Source organism: Daucus carota, chromosome 3, assembly GCF_001625215.2.
Source record: "Daucus carota subsp. sativus chromosome 3, DH1 v3.0, whole genome shotgun sequence".
NCBI lineage: Eukaryota > Viridiplantae > Streptophyta > Magnoliopsida > Apiales > Apiaceae > Daucus > Daucus carota.
In genome coordinates, this window is record NC_030383.2 from 30,582,555 (window position 1) to 30,601,522 (window position 18,968).

Consider the following 18,968-nt stretch of genomic DNA (forward strand, 5'->3'; position numbering starts at 1 on the left):
ACTCTTCATGATTTAAATATTAATACAGCTTCCCAAGATTGTACTACAAAGTGGAAATGATTGAAAAATTGAGCAAAAAACGGATTGCACATATATTATCATTAAATAATAACAACAACAAACTCAAACGTGGAAAGACTGAGATCTGATTATAGTGTTAATAGAATAACAATATCTCAGATATGAACTTAATAAAAATTCTAATTCAACATTTAATTAATTTTATAACTTTTATTTTATTAAATTAAACAAGTACTAAAAGGGTAAAGTTAGAACTTAAAAATAAAGGAATGCGGAAATTGGAAGGTCTGATACTCTAACTTGTAAGAGAGAATTGAAAAAACCTAGAGCAGTGCCACTTTCATATTTTTATTTAATCCAATATTAAAGGCTGGATTAACCAAAAAAAGAGGGAATTTTTCTTTTAGATTTCTTATTTACAGCATCACTGCATCACATTGTATGAAATACATTGTACTCATTCCATTTTCACAAATCACATGAAACAGAGGAATGGCTCCCATAAGAAAATACACAAGAGCGAAGGTGCATGGGCAGAGAAAGGAGAAAAAAAGAAAAAAAAGCTCTTCGAAAGATTTAGGTAGACTCTCTAAACAAGTAATTTGCAAAAAAGATAGTAGATAATATGTTTGTCGATCAAATAGATTTTGAACATAATACTAAAAACTTTAGGTAGACTCTCTAAACAAGTATTACCAAAAAAGATAGTAGATAATGTTTTGTCGATGAAATGGATTTTGAACATGATACTAAAAGTGATTTGAATAATGCTACGATGATCACCGCGAATTTCGAATAAATATGTCTATTAGTCGATAGTTAATTTATTTAGTAAGTTGCCTAAAATTTTATTATCTATTAATTATAGCCATAACGACCCATGTAAAATTAAAATCAACTACAATCCATAAAGGTTCATAGATTTCTTTTAATCTATTAAAATCTTTAATAATCCGAGCTGAATACACCCCGGTAAAAAAATTATGAACCAATACGGGGATGTGTGATAATTGCACATGATGGATCATCATGTATAATAATGCAGTGTGAAGTCTGCACAGAGAGTTGTGATGAGAGATGTCCTGGGGCGAGGTGGTGCTGGTGTCAGTGTCTTGACAATTTAGTTTCATTTAGAATCCATGTATGCATTAATCCAGAAACCCCGAGCCTTAATCTGGATATTCTACATCCAATGAGGAGTAATGAGCTAAGCCATTGGCGATATAAACTCACTTCTGCTTCTTGCCACCAGCCAGAATACGCTGAATTTGAAGTCCTCTACTGAATGCTTGGTTGAAAAGCAACCTGCTCTGGAAATCGTACATGAAGGGGAACCAAGCTAGGATGGCAACTGGAAGAAATATGAGCAGCCCCATCAAGTAATCATACCCCCTTGCCAGAGCTTTCACAGACCCCCACATTCCCAACCCCTTAACTATTGGCCTGCAAGCTTGCGCTATCTACATGACAATATACACGATAAGGATTATCATATTGGATGCACATTTACTCATTTCATCATTGTCTATAGCTAGTGGGAAAGTTGTGAGAAAAATTTGTTTATTAGCAGGCTCAAAAGTATTTGATAAATAAGATTGTTATTAGTAAAATGCACACCTGTAGAAGAGCCCATCCAGTTGGCAAGAAAGCTAGTAAGCTGGCGAAGATGTCACCCACAGTAAGATTCAAAAATAAGAACAGCAGAACAAGAACGACTATGATCCCGAAAAACATGACAAGTTTGAGAAGTCTGAACATCAACTGAAAATCTGCGCTGAACTTTTTTCGACCCATTGAAACAATCTGCAGATGAAGATGCGCAAATAAGAGCAAAAACCTATATACAGAATTTCTATATTTCCGTGATAACATGGGGGTAAATTCGAACACTGATGATGATGCTGACCTTTAAGACGACCACCACTGCAAGGATAACCAGCCAAGACAAGCCATAAACCTTAAAGCAATAACATATGTGATGACCATCAAGAATACATAACCTTTATTCAGTACTTTACAAAGCAGTAAAAAGAGATCAGGACATGTAAGAGAGAGTGAGGCGTAGGAGATACTTACCACAATGCCTTTATTATTATTTGCAACATCAAGATGATAAACAACTCCGTACTGGTATAGGAAGAAGCGGATAGCTAGTACAACTTCAATAAGTCGTCCAATAAACCCGGTAGACTGCAAGTGTTCCTGTTCCTCATCCCACCACGACTCCCAACTTTTGACTGCTGGAACACCAATACCACCGTGGTTACTAATCCACTTTGACCAATCATCAAAGTCTTCCACTATTTTCTGCCACTCGAATCCCGAAGGGTTGAAAAGGAAAGGAGCGAACAGGAATGAAATTACCATAAACCACATTGAGAAAGTGATGAACATGTAAGTTACTGAATCCCGAGCAGTTTTACCATATAGTAGATATATGATAAGTAATACCAACATCTCCATCCCTTTTGTAAAATGACTCCTAGAGTACATTCTGTAATTCTCAGCAAATTTCTCGTGTCTCACTACAAAACCACGTCCTGTAGCTCTATATTTAGCCCCACCATGTAAAACTGTGCGACCATAATAGTGAACCTTTGTCCCCAGAGAGAAAGTAAAGAAGACAGGTGCCAGTTGGAGCTGCATTATAATAAGGTCTCCAATAGCACTTCTGAACCCCCTCTCAAGACCAATCTCCATGATCATGGGCAAGGCCATCAGCAAACCAAGTTGAGCAACAGACTGTGAACCCATAGCCGTCTTCAGAGCTTGATCCCCCTTATGCCGTGCAAATTTATCTATTGCTGCCTCTAATCCGCTCAATGCTAGGTAAATTCTCCCATATAAATATGCATAAACTGTGAAGACAACTATCTGCGTGGTATCAAGGGAGAAATTTTTTAATGAGAACAAACTCTGGTTACGCAAAACATACACAAAAGTAACACTTATGAAGTAGTACTCCCTACGTGTCGTGGATCCTCGAATCGAAGAAAACTTTTAAATCAAGATTTATTGACTTGGGCATAAGAATCATACCATTGAAAAATAATATCTTAATATTTGATTTTTCATAATCATGAAGATAACTAAAACTGAAACATTTTTCTGAGGGAATGTCTAAATTAGAGTAGGGTTAAACCAGTTGATGGGAGTAGAATATTTGTACAAGGTTAAGATCGAAAATGAATAGCAAAATATAATGGATTTCCAACATATATTTTAAAAAGGACTTCGTGATAGTTATTCAAGGGATATGGGGAAAGCATTGTCTCTAACAACTTAAACCCTTTAGACAATGATAACATCCCATAAACAGAATACTGCAATGTTATAATGACTGTCAGAACATCCAAAGTTTATTACTTGTCATATGAAGCTTTAAAAATGTATACCATTGCACTGACGTAAAATCCAGTTGTTGTAAAATGAAAAGACAGCATCCTGAAGAAGTCAAAACGATGGCCTAGTCTGTAAATATCTCGGCTAAGTGTCTGCTCTCCATTACCGCATGCCACTTTAGCTTCGAAAAGTGAGATTTGGTTAAGCCCTACATCCCTTCCCTTGCCGACTTGGATATATTCATGGTGGGTAACATTACCACGTCTCAGTGTTGAATTGAAACCTACATCATTTAACAAGTGTATGTATGTGTGTGTGCAATGTATTAGAGGGTGCAAAATGAAATGTATAACTAAATATTAATCTAGAGAGATGAAATTCATTAGTATTACCTGCAAAAATATCCTCGCTTAAATTTATGCCCCTAGAAGATTTGCTGATACCTCCACGGGTAATATGGAAAATTCTATCGAACACATCAGGATGCCCATAGTGGAACCGAACCCTAAAACCAGCCAATAAATTATTTGTTTGTGATGCCTTTAGTATTTACTGAAGTTACATATGAATTCTTTTTAAGAAATATGGTACATACTTTAGTGGTCTAGCAAGAACTCTTTGACCGATGGTCACAAAACTTGTTTCTTGATTTGACATAAACCAGGCCAAAGAAGAAACACTGCAGGAAAAAAGTTAATAGTTGTAGATTACAACAAGATCTGAAAATAACAATTTAATTTTGAAGACAAAAGAATATGTGAAATGATATGAAATAACCTTCCAGTGAAAATATGTTCACGAACACCCAAAATTGAAGGTGGACGCACTCCATGATCCTCATTAAATTCCTCTAGCAGGTTCCGCATTTTAAAAGCTTCTTCCAAGTAATTATCCTGACAGCAAAGTATCATAACTATGCATACAGATGCCAAGTAAATAGCCTTGCTAATATAGCAACACAGTACTGCAAAGTTTACCTGGTTCATATCAATGGCTTGAAGAGCTTCCCCTCGAGTGAAAACTATAGCATGATTTTGATTTTCAGGCTTTCCCTCTCCGATCTTTGCTGAACCTGGCAACTTTATGCGGTAGATTTCCTACAATGAGCAAACAAGGAAGTAATTATCAAGATATGACAGTAATGACAATAGTGATTGATTCTGTGGAGAACTAGAAAATTAATACCTGGTCCAGATTATTAACCGCTTTTACCAATACAGAATAATAGACTTTTTGTATTTTTGAACCTTCTCTTTCTTCAACTTCATCAATATATGCAACACGAAGGGATGGATTGCTGAACAGGAAGAAAAAAGAGAGCAAAAACTGAAGTAAGGCAAGAGGAAGTAAGTTTTGAGTAGATTATCTATATTCTAGTGGATGAAAAACATACTTAACCATCAAATTCAGAATATCTGTAGCACGGCGATCTCCTTGCCGCTTCTGATTTCCATAGTTCTGGCATGTAGCAACGTAGGTGAACTTCATGTCAGCGACAGCCTCCAATTGAGCATACAATGATCTCTTACTTTTTTTATCCTCCTCTGATGGAATGGTGATAGCTTTGTATCCCTCCAGTATCTCTGCTCAGTTGACATGCAATGACTCAGAAACATTCATTAGAGATTAAGATGGACTTAGCTTTTTCTATAAATGTTAAATTACTCTTTGATCAGCTTACGCTCTTTCTTGAGCAATTCATTATGAAACTTTCTTGATCAATCTTCTGAAACTATTTACTATAGGTACCTAAAACCATTAACTGCAATGGATGTGGGTGTGGGTAGATGGGTAACTGGGTATAGTACGTCATATAAGCCAACATAAACACTAAACACTTTGTGTTGTGTGTAATATTGCCTGAAACTTATTACTGCACGTTAACAACACTTGGATGCATAATAACAAATCTTGTTTGATCTGAATATTATTTTCTCTAGCAGTCTTCTATATGTTATGCTCTTTGTGCAAAAGAGAACAAGTCTATGCGAACTGTGATAAGTGAAGATTCTTGCATGAAGTTTGCATAGAAAATATGTTATGAACATCAGAACAAAATTTACTTCCACTACCTTTTTCATCAGCCATGTCAAGAAAAGCCTGAAGTCTTAGAGCTCTTCTGTAATACATCATTCCCCGTACTGTAAAATTATAAATGTTAGCAAGAGAAAACAAGATTGTGACTAATGACAAATGTGAGACAAATACTTGTTCTGCAGAGTGTTTGCCCTCTCAAGGACACCCAATGACGTAGCTGCAAAATATTCTCCTCACTCTCGAAAACCTCTTCCTCATCACTACAGTTCACACGCTCCAGAAAGTTATCCCATTCATCTAGCAGAAGTACCACAACAGTTTACACTCAGCAAGCATGCAAAGAAACAGTATTACATCAATATGTTGACCAATCAATGAAGATAGATACCTGGGAAAATTTTTTGCAGGTAATATATAATTGAAACACCATCTTCATTCTCCATCTCAAGGTCATTTCTCGAATACACAGTCTCCTCACTGTAGTAAGGAGTCATAACACTGCAAATGGTGATTGAATTAAGTTTAATTAAAGAAACATTAAGCTAGTCTGATAATAAATCATGAAATAAGATCATAATCTCTTTACTGTACATTCACAATACTAGGACAGTTAATTGTGTCAACTCATGTTTCTATTGAACATCCCTTATTCTTATCACTATTTCTGTGTGACAGATTGATTAATGAACTCCATTAGGGCTAATTAATACCTCAGTTTCAACCATTTGTTTGTGAAAAAAGAAAAAAAAAATACATAAGTTTCAATATTAAGTTAAAGGGTATGCTCGCTAATCATATGGCATGTCAAGATAGAAAATGAATTGATTTTTAAATAAACAATTGTACCTAAATGAGAGCATTTTGCGCACTCGAGGTGCACGTGGCATATCCATGAATAGTGAATTTGTGAAGAATGTAATCCTTCGTCGCGCTTCGAGGTTTGTTGGCACGTCAATAGCAGATTCTTTTACAGTTAGAAGGAGATACAGCCGCCTCAACTATAACCAAAGAAAAGGTATTATTTCTAGAGTTTAAAATTTAACAAACGACAATTATATCTAAGATTTTTAACACATATGCACCTTTTCCTCCCACTGTGCTGAAACCGGAGGGGGGAATACAATAGCAGAACGTGAGTCACTCTTATCAAAAAGTTGCCTTCCGGAATCCTTGCTACTATTTCCATATTCTGTTATTTCACTGCAAAGCTCAATAAATATTGCAAAGAATTAAGATCGAGTGATAAAAGTAAAAGTGGTAAATATCATACAATGCAACTCCTCTGGAGTAATTAAGTATACACCAACCGATTTTCATTAACCATCATGTCACGGGTTACAACTTCTAACATATCTTGAAGTAACAAAACTACGGTGTCTCGCTTGGAAGAATCAGCGGCTTTCTGCACCATACAACTAAGTAAAGTTCTGACAGATATAAAGTCTACAACGAAGTTGCATTGGGGAGTACCTTATCAATTACTTACCAAAATCTCCACAAGCTTCACAAATTTTTGGCAAAGAGTAGGTAAAGGACCCATTTTAAAGTTTGTAAGAAAGGTGTTTCTGGATATGTTACTTTCAACCTCCTTAATGATATTCCCAATTATCCTGTTCATGAATTCCATTAGTATGCAGAGATGTAAATATGAGGAAAGAAGACATAATTTATTTGGCAATCATATCCTATACATCTTAGATGGACCTATGAAGGATGATACAAGCTGCAGGGGCATGCAATAGATGATATAATGAGATGACATGCAACTAGAATTTCTTTTGATAGAAGGGCAAAAAAACCCACTATTCGATAGTTGAGGTATATAACTGTGAATTTGTGATTCAAGACTACACGAAATTACACAATCAACAAAGTAATATATTAATCATTAGTAAAGGACCTTTTCTCAGTTTCTCCAACAACCAAAGCATTCAAGACAAGTTTAAAGGACTCGTAACATTCTATAACAGCAGATTTCATATATTCATCCGCACATATACGCTTCCACAGATCAGAGTCCCGGGACCGAAATTGAACTGCCATGTCCAATGCAATTGGGATCTGAAAGACAAACACTGTCAACAGAGGAAATCAAAAGAAAGAATCATATACTCCGGAAATATGAATCAACCTTGCTAGCAAGCAAAAAAGGTGGCCACTGAAACATTTTAAGGCTGGGATCTGAAGTATATGGGACCATTAGCATATCCATCTCCCTGTCATAGACAAGTACCTCGTTTGTTCAAACATCATGACTACAAAGATTAGATTACAATGAGTGAAACCAGAACTATCTGAAATAAACTGTTACCTGTCACTTATGAGATCTTCTTCACGGAAAGAACATATAAATTCATTCCATAACTGAGCAAATTTTGCAGCTTCACTTCTCCTATCTGGTGTTATCTGTACATTTAAAAATTTGTTGCATGAACAATTCAAATTTTTTCATTATGCCTAAATATGTCTGCTAAGACCAAGAAAATTGAAAGAAATAAACCTCTGAGAAACTCTTAGAGAGAGAAAATTTCTTTCTCTTGGCATTATCAGAAGGCACCAGATATGTGTTAAATGCACCGGGCAAAGACTGGAATCTTGACCTTAGCATCATCAGAGTACGTATCTGTGCAAGTACACCAAAATAAATATGAACCCAAAAAACATACTTGTATCCGTACGAAGAGAATGAATATGAATATGAATATGACTAGTCTTGGTATATTTTAATCCAAGGTCGGAACTGATAGTAGTTTATCAATGTTGCAGAAAACGATTTGTGTGACATCCAAATTTGGTTTATGTCACAAAGATCACAACAGTGGCTATGTTGATAAATGTGTTTAAAGACCTTCACCAATAACTTATACACGGGAGAAATTTTCACCAACCCATAACCCCAACATCTCTCAAGGAAACAAAATAACTTTGGTGAGCGCTATATAATCAGCACATAGAAAATTCTTTTTCACATGATCAACTATAGTTTAACAGTTTCAATAAAAATTTAGGAATAGATAAAGCACTAGAGCTGTAAACGAACCGAACTGTTCGGTAAGTTCGCTCGGTTCGGTTCGTGTTCGAGTTCGGTAAGCTCGTCTGGTAAGCTTACCGAACACAAGTTCGAACAACATTTTCTGTTCGATAAGCTTAACGAACCGAACCGAACTTTTAGGGTGCTCGGTTCGTGTTCGGTTCGTTAAGATCGTGTTCGGTTCGAGTTCGAGAAGTTCGTGTTCGTTCGACAATAAATAAAAATATTTATAATATTATATGTGAATATAATATATAATATCCATAATTTAGGTATTAATTTTATTTTGTAATTGTAAAATTATTTGAAATTGATATTGTATATGTTGTATATATATAAATAAAATATTTGGGTTAATTATTTTCATTAAAATAATTAAAAAATAACCTAAATATTATTTAAAAATATACATTGTTCGTGAACTGTTCGTGTTCGGTTTGTGTTCGGTTTTGTTCGACATGTTCGCGAACAGTTCGTGTTCGGTTCGGTTCGTTACCGAACCGAGTTCGGACATGAAATTTTGTTCGATAAAATTATCGAACATTGTTCGGTTCGTTAAGATTTTGTTCGAGTTCGATAAGAGTTCGTCCGAGTTCGTCCGAGTTCGGTTCGCTTACAGCTCTATAAAGCACTATAGTTCTTATACATAAATTTTTAGGTTTAGTAAAGTTGCTCTTGGCAAAACTCAGTGCTTGAAAGTGGGTAGAAACACTTAAAATTCAAGTTTAAATGTCATGCTATATAGAATCTTTCCTTGATTATGGTGTTATTGTGTTAGCAGATTGTCTGTATATTTTTGCCATTATGGAAGATAAAGGTGAATTTTTACCTCTCCTAACCGATCAAAAGCCCCTATAGCACCACCACACAAAGTTGAGAATATTGCATACCATATCTGAATGTCCATAAAGTAAACCTAGATAAAACTTGTGATTAGTATCAGAAACTCAAGCACTTAAAATATCACGTAAAATTTGTATATACAATAAAAGGTATGAACACAATACACAATGATGCGTAACAAATGAAGCACATTGCAGCACATACCAAGACTACTGGTGCACATAGTGATACAACAGCTCCAAGGTTATCGTTGGCTGCATTAAAAATGACATATCCTTCTAATTAAGAAGAAAAAATAAAGTTCAAAAGTACATGTTAAATAGGGATTCTAAGAAGAAAGAATCAAAATCATAAATACCATTTGGGAAAAATTCATGCCAAGCATATTTAACTCCTTTAATATCCATCACATCTTTTATTGCCTTTACAAGAGGTCTAATCTGCAGAAAACAAAAAACGAAGATATTGTCAAAAAGTGAACTCTATTACTTGTGTGATATTTAAGAAATAAAAGTTGGAGGTGTTGCATCTACCGTGACAAAGTAGCTAAATGAAAACTTGCAACATAAAAGTGCTATCCAAAAGAAGGTATACCTGAAAAATAGAAGTAAAATAAAGCTACAAAGAAAATTAAAATATCAAAAAAAATATACTCCTCATGTCCCGGTTTTCAAGTCCCCATCTTTTTGTTTCTTTACCCCGAAAAGGTTGTCCACATTACATCAATATGACAATTACATGTTAAATTTGTGAATTTTTCTAAAAACTAACTGAATTTTTTAAAAACATATAGCTCATTAATATAATTGAATAAAGGGTTGGTTTTGACAAGGGGGACACAACAAACGGGATGGAGGGAGTATAACTTAAAAGTCATAGACTCACTTTAAAAGTGTAAATTGACTTTCATGCATTCCTCTTCCAACATATATTCTAGGCTGCAAAAAGAAAACACATGTAGTTACTCATCCTCAGTACAATAAGCACAGAGTTAGAGACTGAGAGGTGGTTCAAGTTTTTGGACAGGTATTTCAGAAGAGTTCACTGTTTACCAGCAGGGCTAAATGCAAATAGATTGCAAGCTGTAATTCAGCCCTTATAACAGTAAACTGAACTAAAAAAATTAAACTGAGTATAAATGTGAAACTTGCTTTATTATAAAACAGTAGACCAGACACACCTGTGACCACCAGAGAAGTAACCTAATTATGAGCCAGTCTGAGTTCTCAATCCATCGCCTCAACATTGGAAATATAAACAACAAAGCTGCCAGAGCATTTGGAACTAAATACAAACACACAGCTAAGATGTATAATTGAGGAATGCTGTTGAACTGATCGTAGTTTGACAAATAGTCTTGAAATGATCCAATATTCACTGAGTTCTTTGGTCGAAAATAACACACGGGAAGAGCGATGGACCATGCCAGGCTAATAATGACCTTAAGAATGTTTCTGAGGACATCGGTGAATTTCCATCTATGATACCCAGGGAAGTTCAGTATTAGGTCCAGCACACCTATAGTTAAATTAAGAAAAATCTTTTATCATATATTATACCTTGATTCAGAAAACATTAAATACAACATATGAGTCAACTTTATAACTTCATTCTAACTCTCTCATTGAGCATCAAATGCTTTAGAATATGTTTTAATTCAAATTTACATATGTTAACTAGAGTTGATCTTGATAATTGTTAATTCAAAGTCACCTTGGTTGTCCCATTTAGAAAACTTGATATGTTCATTCTCAGGTTTATCATAAACTAAATTCATTTAACTTTTTCTCTAGTGTTTACATTATTCTATCAGACTATTGTTCTTATCATTTAGCTCTATTCTTCATATTCATATATCCTCTCATTTCTTATCATTCGAGTTTCCGCTATTATAAATAATATGCACTACAATTTTTATAAAATTCAACTAAAATATATACTTAAATAATATATCTAACATATGTTACTTCTGAACTCAACTTGATGCGAAGTAGACTGGTTTTGCCTAATTACATTGTTGGACCATATAGTTAAGTTTCAAACGTTGTCCTGCTATAAAGAGTTACAGTTGAAAACAAAGTTCATCCAAGAGCTTAGCAACTTTTTTAAAGTATCTTTCAAAGGCTAACAGAATCAAATTTGTTCAAGTCCAGTAGTACCTTTTTGCGCACATACAAATCTGTATGACATAGCATCAAGCAGTGCTTTTTCAGGCCACTTTAAAGTTTTGTATTATATTATGGAAATAAACTTATGTACTTTGGCATGCTACTTAATCATATAATCATTTTGCATAGCCTACTACTTTGTTGCTACGCATATATATAGGGAGGGAAATAGTAAGAGGCTGATGAGCCCCTGATAAGCAGAAGATTTAGGAAGGCCGACCACAGAAGAATTTACAATGCATCTACATATGAAAGTCCTATTGTTGTAGGCATGGATTTTTCACTCTATCATTTGTACTACTAGTCTATTCTTTAATCAAATTGGGGTGCTATAACAAGAATTACATACTCTGTAAAAAGCGAAGTAAGGCTGCAGTGATGAAAATGCTGGACATTTTGTATAAGACTCTACTGGTGAAAACTTTGTTTAATGGTTTTTCAGGCCATGCCACAATAAACAAAATCTGCAATTAAAACTTGTTCCAATGAGTGACTAACAAGAACACTCGATCCCAGTAATAAAGACTAATAAGACCACTCTGTCAAATTTAATAACCTGTAATCCCAGAATAAAAAATGTCCACAAACGATCAAAGCTTCGAAAATTATGCCAAAATGAACGGGTCTCAGCAAAATATGACTTTCCTAAGGTTCCAGGATTTTTTTGTGAACCGTGTTTACCCTGCCATGGAAATTAAAATTAGGAATGAATAAAAATATTTTAACTGAAGCAGATTATATCATCTTCTGAGATCGAAATACATGTGTGTCCCGTGTTGATTTAAAGAAATCGCCATCATCACGCATCGGCCAACCCAACGAAAAGCAATCAGATGACCTAGATAACATTAGACAGTAATGGTAAATATCAAAGAAAATGAAGAAATGCAGCCCTGTATGAATTTTAATCTATAGCTCCTTGCTATTCATTACCAAAAATACTCATTTAAATCATCATAATTGCACCAAGCTGTGTGAGAAGCTTTTCCGTTTTTGCTCTTTTTGGCCTCCTACAGTACCAGAAGAAGCAACATAGTTTTTAAATCTCAATCATAAATTCAAAACAGTGTATGCATGTGTTCACTGGAATCTACCTGGTCAATTACTCGATAAATGGGAGTTATGACCTTCCGCAAGAAAGACTCATTATCTCCTCCATAAGAAGGCTTGATGTTTTCACCAGTCACAATGCTGACATTTCCCGCCAACAGACCATGAAGTTCATAAGCCATCTAAACATATCAAGGGTTTGCCGTCAAGTAAGAAATACACAATAGATTAGTGATCTATTCTTGAAGGAACTCAACATGTAAAAACCAACCCAACATGAAATCTAGACACCAGATATAATACTCACATTATGGAAAATATAGCATAGGCATTCTGGCATGAAGCGCACATTAGCTGCTTCACCCCAAATCAGAAGATAAAGGCCCATGTAAAGAATCTTTCGTTGTTGAACTTCTTGTTGTCCTTGAGGGAGCCTAAAACCAAAAAATCGTACTTTTAGCAAAATGCTCTATAAGGAGATCAAACGGAAGTTATCCATTGACATAGCTGATTGAGACACTAACCGTAAACTGTGTTTTTTCCCTAAGTACTTGCACCATGTTTTATAGTTTTTAAATAGTTTGGTCATTACAGCATCAACTGCTCGATCATCCAGCTGCATAAGACATGGGTTTGAAGGTTTAATACATTTTAATTGAAAGGGTAAAGTAGAGCATTTGTCTAAGAAAATGAAGGAGCATATACTAGAGACCTAGATGTGAGTTTCATGCCGAGAACAATATGTACAGTATATTGAAACCCAGTCAAACAACAGATGCCTTCATGCTCGATGCTTAATGTTGAAAGTTTTATAAGAATGAAATCACAAAATCTATGTTGTAATAATCAATAATCAGAAAGCAACAGATTCCAATTAAACAAAGAAGACCTTGTTAAGTGGCTCAGGCTTGGGATGCAGCCTAATGTGCATGTTGGCAAGCAGCAAAATTAAATGTTCCCGCTGGTTCCTGACACTGTCACTCTGTAGGTGACAAAATTAAACATGGAATAAGTCATTACTTCCCAAATGTTATTAAACACCAATATATCATTGCAAGAAGCAATTATACATGCCTGAAATCCGAACATGGCCCTCAGCCAATCTAAAACATCCAAATTCCCTGATTTACTTTGCTTATCAAATGAAGACGGGAAATTTAAACCACGAGTATTCAGTAGTGCACCCACGGCCGCCTTTACCTGGTTAGGGGATAAAAGCATTAGCATATAATAATTAGCAAGGTAGATGCATTCTGAAATGGATATATAGGAAACCTCTTCAAGCTGCATGATGGCCTGTGATGACCCCGCAGAATCTAGGGGTAGAATGTTAAAGGGAGCATAAATTTCCTTCTTTGACTGGACATCTTTTGCTGCAGCCATAATCTGCATTGCATGTTATAACTGTTCTTAGTGTCAAATGTAGCATTGCAATCTGCTGCAAGATGAATATGAATGAATGGAACAGTAGTAGTACTGACCTCCGGAGCAACTTCTTCGACTTTTTCAGTCTTGTTAACAGCACAAAGCACTTCGAACAGAACTTCAGCTGTCCGATATGCTTTTCCAAGTTGAGCTCTGGTATTTGATTAACATTTAGGATTCAATCAAGCAACACTATAAACCCAATAGCATCACGCAAGTATATATTTTTATACCTGTCAGCTTGCTCTCCTTTGTCAAGTGCTCTAACATAATTCTCATAATATTGTCCATAATAACTCTCAATTTCTCTGGCATCAGTCTTCTTCACTCTAGAAGCAAGACTCGAGGCATTGTCCTGATTTCAAAATAACCATTCTCAGTTGTAAATTGCTGCTAATAGTCCTCACTATCAGGACATCAAAAAATGTTTTTCTCCTTTTCCGCCCTTTGTTTATCTACCGGAAAATGTTTTTTGGAAATCAAACAAACTCAAGAAAATTCATTTGAAAAATGACATGATTTTATGGAAATTGACTCCCTTTCTCTAAGGAGGTAAATATTTTCACCACTTGTCATTATTTTTTTTTCATAATAGTCAAATCATAGGATAAATTTTCCAATAATTTATTTTTACTTTTTTAAAATCAAGTTAATTTCTGGCAAACAAAAAAGGAGTCCAAGGCTCACAAACAAATTAACTTGATTTTGGAAAATATCTATCCATTAATCTTCGAAATCATTTCTCAGGAAAACAATTGGCAGCAATTAAAAAATCAATGAACATTGGTGAGGAAATTATCAATTTGAAATCAACAATTGAAAGAAAAGATCACTATTTTTAATAAATTCATAGCATTTTTCAAAGCAATTTCTTACTAAGAATATATAATTTTCCGGAAAACAAATACAGTATTGTTTGAGTTCCAGAATACGAGAAACCATTGTTGATCCACATCTGCTTCTTTAGTATCAAAAATTTATACGAGAAACCATTGTGTAATAGAAACTAACTAGTGTATCTGTTGCATGCTATAATTTCTTACCCGTTCCAGACGCTGAAGAAGTCCTGTTTTAAATTGCCGGACACCACGCCCACTTGAACTCGGGTCTAATCTATGTGCTTTCTCAAATGCATAAAATCGACCTAACAATTCATAACATATGACACCAAATTCATATTCACCTTCATTATATAAAGTTTAATTAATGGTCCGTTTAGGAACCTGAATTTCATTTGAAATTCTAAATTTGAACAAATAACATGTTTGGGAATATCGATTTGGATTTCATGCACATTCAAAAATTATTATAAAATTTAGAATTTGAAATGATAATTCAAATTTTGTTATTTGAAATGAAATGTACGTTTTCAAACGCCATTTTACTACAATTTTGTATGGGAAGGATTTTTTCAAGGGGATCACATAAACTTTCGGAAAACATCTCCACAGCCTCTACCTGTTTCAGATGCTCCTCCCAGGTCTTATTCATATATTTTGGAGACATTATTACAATTTATAAATTTGGATGATGAGATCAAGTTAAAACGATAGAGGACAATATGCATGAAACATCATCATAGCCCAACAGAACACGAGTTAATAAAAGCTTTGCAAAAATATTAGTTTACATACAGAGATATGCAACACGAGGACGCTCAGGCTGGATCTCGGTGGCAACACGCAGGATTGGAGCAATAGACTGGAGGGAGGAAGGGACAACCTCATTGTCGAAAACCTCCATGGAAAAAGTGGTGGCGGCTGAGCTGCGCGAAGCACGTCTCATTAGGCTCGGTTGTGCTGTTGTTGTTGCTGCTGCCGCCGCTGGCATTGTTGGATGATCATGGCCAGGCCCGTGGCCTTGTCCGTTCCCGGGTCCAGACATCTTTTATTTATTTTTTAATTAATAAGCTTTCAATGAATGATGAAAAAGCTCATACTCAAATTTAAATAAATGTGTGCAGTAGCTTGCTGTGGTCAGATCAGAACAAACACAGCAATTTTTTGCATGTGTGTCTGTCTTTTGATGATTTTGCATGCAAAGTTCTGAGTAATTAGGTTTTGATGAATGGTGAAGATTTTGAATACAGAGTGTGAGTTCATGCATGAGTTAATAACAAATGGGAATATTTTTTTTTTGAAGTTTTGTGGAGTTGCCAGAGAGAAAGTGTGCAGAATGCATGGTTTAGCACAATTTGCGAGATTTTACTGGCTTCAAATTTTATTCTATTTTAATGAGTGGAGCACAACTCTTTTTCAGTTTCCCTCCGTATCTTAATCTATTCTTATTATCTTCAAAATCGATATAATTACAGAACGGTTTAGGTTAGTTGACCAACTAACCAATCCAACCAAAAATAATTTTATTTTTGTCATTACAAACCATTTAATTTTAAACAGATAAATATTTAAATTAAAAATGTTTCTACCAATCATTATAATGGTTCTACCAATCATAATGGGTTAGATATGGGTTTCAATCATAATAGGAAAATTTGATACATCTATATTTACATGTATATTGCTAGTACTAATTAAAGTCTATACTTAATTCTTGCTTTTATATAACTAGTTGAGAAGCCGTGCGTTGCGGGGTTTTATAAAAATTATATTAATGATTCAAAATTAACATTTGTAGAATAAAATTAATTTACGCCGGCCTATAAAAATTACATTAATGATTAAAAATTAATATTTGTAGAATAAAATAAATTATATATATATATATATATATATATATATATATATATATATCGATGCAATACCAATATTAATATACAAAATTGCATAATTGGACTATGATTCATGAGCGAAAAAATTAAAATAAATTTCGAATTGTGATTAACGATTTAAAGCAAGTTTTCAATAACTTAGTAATTTGTCACGATTCTTAGATCTCTATTTTTCCACCTGCCATTGACAGTTTTGATGTCACCCACGTATGCCGAGCAACCAACAATTGCAATATCTATATAAATAGAGAAAAAAATGAATTTTAAGATCTTATAAGTACACACACACACACACACACACATATATACATACATATATTACTAATATTTGTATGGAAAAAAGTACCTAATGAATATCATTGTCATTAATACAAACGTTAATCATGTCGGGACGTATGAACTCAAATCCATGCAGGGGTATATTAATGACCCCTTCCTCCGATTTCTTTGGATAGGTTGTCCGCAGAAACATCAACTTAAATCCATGAGATAGCAGTCTTTAACTACCTTCGCTTGCAACAACAAAAATGTCCGATGAACAAAACAAATATTATAAAAGAATAACCAACAAACATATATCGCCAACAATTAATTTACGGACTTTTTCATCCATCAATATCATGTAAGACTATATTCTTCTCCCGTGTTTGGATTTGTCGACTCCCACATTCGACAAACTCTTACTCTTATTAGCTAATCATCTTTAGTGTAACTTATTATTGTATCAGATAGAGAAGATAAAGAGGCACAAAAAAATTGTTTATGTTAAATTTTATGATGTCCGACCTCAGTTTATAGGGATTGATTTGAGAGAAATGGTTAATAACGTAAGTACTGTCTAACAAAAATTTTAGAACAAACACATGGTTAGGCTTGCATACCGAATCATCAATGAGTATCATATTTAGTCCCCAAAATTCCTGACTCTCTCTATTCATTCCTTTCCAGAATGAGTGCACCCTTACATAGCATTTCCATTCATAAGTGCTAGTGTCCAAGTTGCTTATAGGGTTATAAGGATTCAATTCCATGATTATATGCTGCCAGTGAAATAAATAACTCAGAGTTCAGATCTAATTTATGGTTGTAGAAGCAGTGAATAAGTAAGATTAAGTGGAATAAATGAAAGATTGGATTATAGCAGATGGAACTTACAGTATTAGCAGTTGAGGTTCGGCGCGCCTTCAATTCGAGGTTTGTGTGTGGTTGTAAAGAGTTTAGCTATGTTAAGATGTGTAATAAAGTGAGGAAGTGCACGGTTTCCCTATCTTAAGATGTGTGTGCACCCGGAGTATCAGACACTTCTCACGACCTGGATTAGCTGTAATAAACATGAGAGACTGTACAATTAGCTTTTTCTTATGTGTTTTCTTACCTACAAAGTAAAAAGTAGTTATTTTATTTAAATCAAATATGTCAAGCCTTAAAGTTTGAGTTTAAGGTGCAATTATATATGCTACAAAATTTAATTGAACTTCATATAAAAGTTGTGAATTTATTTTTTCATAACGGGCCAACACTGGTAATAAATATTTACTCGCTATATCATAAGCAGTAACAATTAATTTGATTAGTGTTATGTAATAAAAAGTTTTATTAATGAATCAACAACAATATAATAGAATATAAAAATCAAATTAATTACAAATATTTTTTTGAAACACGGGAAAGAATGGTCTAATAACTTCCGAGCAAGTTTAACTTGTATATTTGGAAAATTTAAATCGACTCGTAGCCTGGTAATATGGCCTTTCAATTTTTTTAAAATTTTGTGCTTCTTCAAACATGAAAGTCTGACAATTTTTTTTAAATTAGTACGGACAAATAAAAATAAAAAAAAGTTGTTGTATAATCATTTTGCTTTAGCAGCCTAATTGTACTCACTGTGAGAAGACATGTTTGATGTGGTTAGTGCCTCTGGAGTATTGAAGACCATATTTTATGTCTCTGCATCACTAAAACCATGGCCTCTCCTCACAGATCGAGTAGTCTTTCGTCGCTTGAGTGCTTTGTAACCTATAACCGAGAATAAGAAAGAAAGTGGCATAATATAAGAAAGGTAGCAGATTAAAGTAGAAGATATCAAACATATGTTAAGTAGGAAAAGAGGATACCATGTATCATATCTTCCGAAGAGAATAAACGCCAGAAACGGTCCTCATGACCATCCTGGAACCAAGACCATGATTGGGAACATGAGAACATCAACCTTGTAAAGAAAAGAAAGTGGAAGAGAATAACGCGTACGGACAAGGTCTACGAACGATGAGCGTCGGAGAAGCAAAGTAACCGCAGACGGCCTAGAAATGAAAACGATTTC

General features: G+C 34.5%; 1 protein-coding gene across 2 annotated transcripts; it reads right to left on the reverse strand.

Annotated features, from left to right (window-relative positions):
- Positions 1-979: 979 nt before the first annotated feature.
- LOC108212349 (callose synthase 5) lies at positions 980-15,999 on the reverse strand. 2 transcript variants are annotated; one of them, XM_017384076.2, is made up of 42 exons: positions 15,552-15,999; positions 14,961-15,061; positions 14,151-14,272; positions 13,974-14,070; positions 13,768-13,878; positions 13,567-13,692; positions 13,382-13,474; positions 13,017-13,108; positions 12,800-12,926; positions 12,537-12,674; positions 12,376-12,452; positions 12,205-12,280; positions 11,999-12,124; positions 11,792-11,906; positions 10,455-10,792; positions 10,160-10,212; positions 9,808-9,868; positions 9,633-9,714; positions 9,479-9,528; positions 9,261-9,347; positions 7,901-8,023; positions 7,712-7,806; positions 7,532-7,616; positions 7,301-7,461; positions 6,887-7,010; positions 6,708-6,802; positions 6,483-6,600; positions 6,247-6,398; positions 5,789-5,898; positions 5,572-5,697; positions 5,436-5,504; positions 4,757-4,946; positions 4,549-4,660; positions 4,341-4,460; positions 4,141-4,256; positions 3,959-4,042; positions 3,756-3,868; positions 3,417-3,646; positions 2,098-2,895; positions 1,928-1,978; positions 1,639-1,824; positions 980-1,481 (listed from the first exon to the last, which is right to left on the reverse strand). In XM_017384076.2, the coding sequence occupies exons 1-42, from the start codon at positions 15,799-15,801 to the stop codon at positions 1,251-1,253; spliced, it is 5,811 nt and encodes a 1,936-aa protein (XP_017239565.1). In that variant the 5' UTR covers positions 15,802-15,999; the 3' UTR covers positions 980-1,250. The 2 variants fall into 2 exon arrangements, with proteins under 2 accessions (XP_017239565.1, XP_063944833.1); XM_064088763.1 differs by having other exon boundaries at positions 6,483-6,569; positions 6,704-6,798; positions 6,883-7,010.
- Between the last annotated feature and the right edge of the window lie 2,969 nt (positions 16,000-18,968).

Coding starts and splice junctions, on each gene's coding strand:
- LOC108212349 (XM_017384076.2), bottom strand. CDS start 15,801: ATGTCTGGACCCGGGAACGGACAAGGCCACGGGCCTGGCCATGATCAT. Junction 13,475..13,566: donor GGGCCATGTTCGGATTTCAG/GCATGTATAATT, acceptor TGTCACCTACAG/AGTGACAGTGTCAGGAACCA. Junction 9,348..9,478: donor TATGTGCACCAGTAGTCTTG/GTATGTGCTGCA, acceptor AGTTTTATCTAG/GTTTACTTTATGGACATTCA.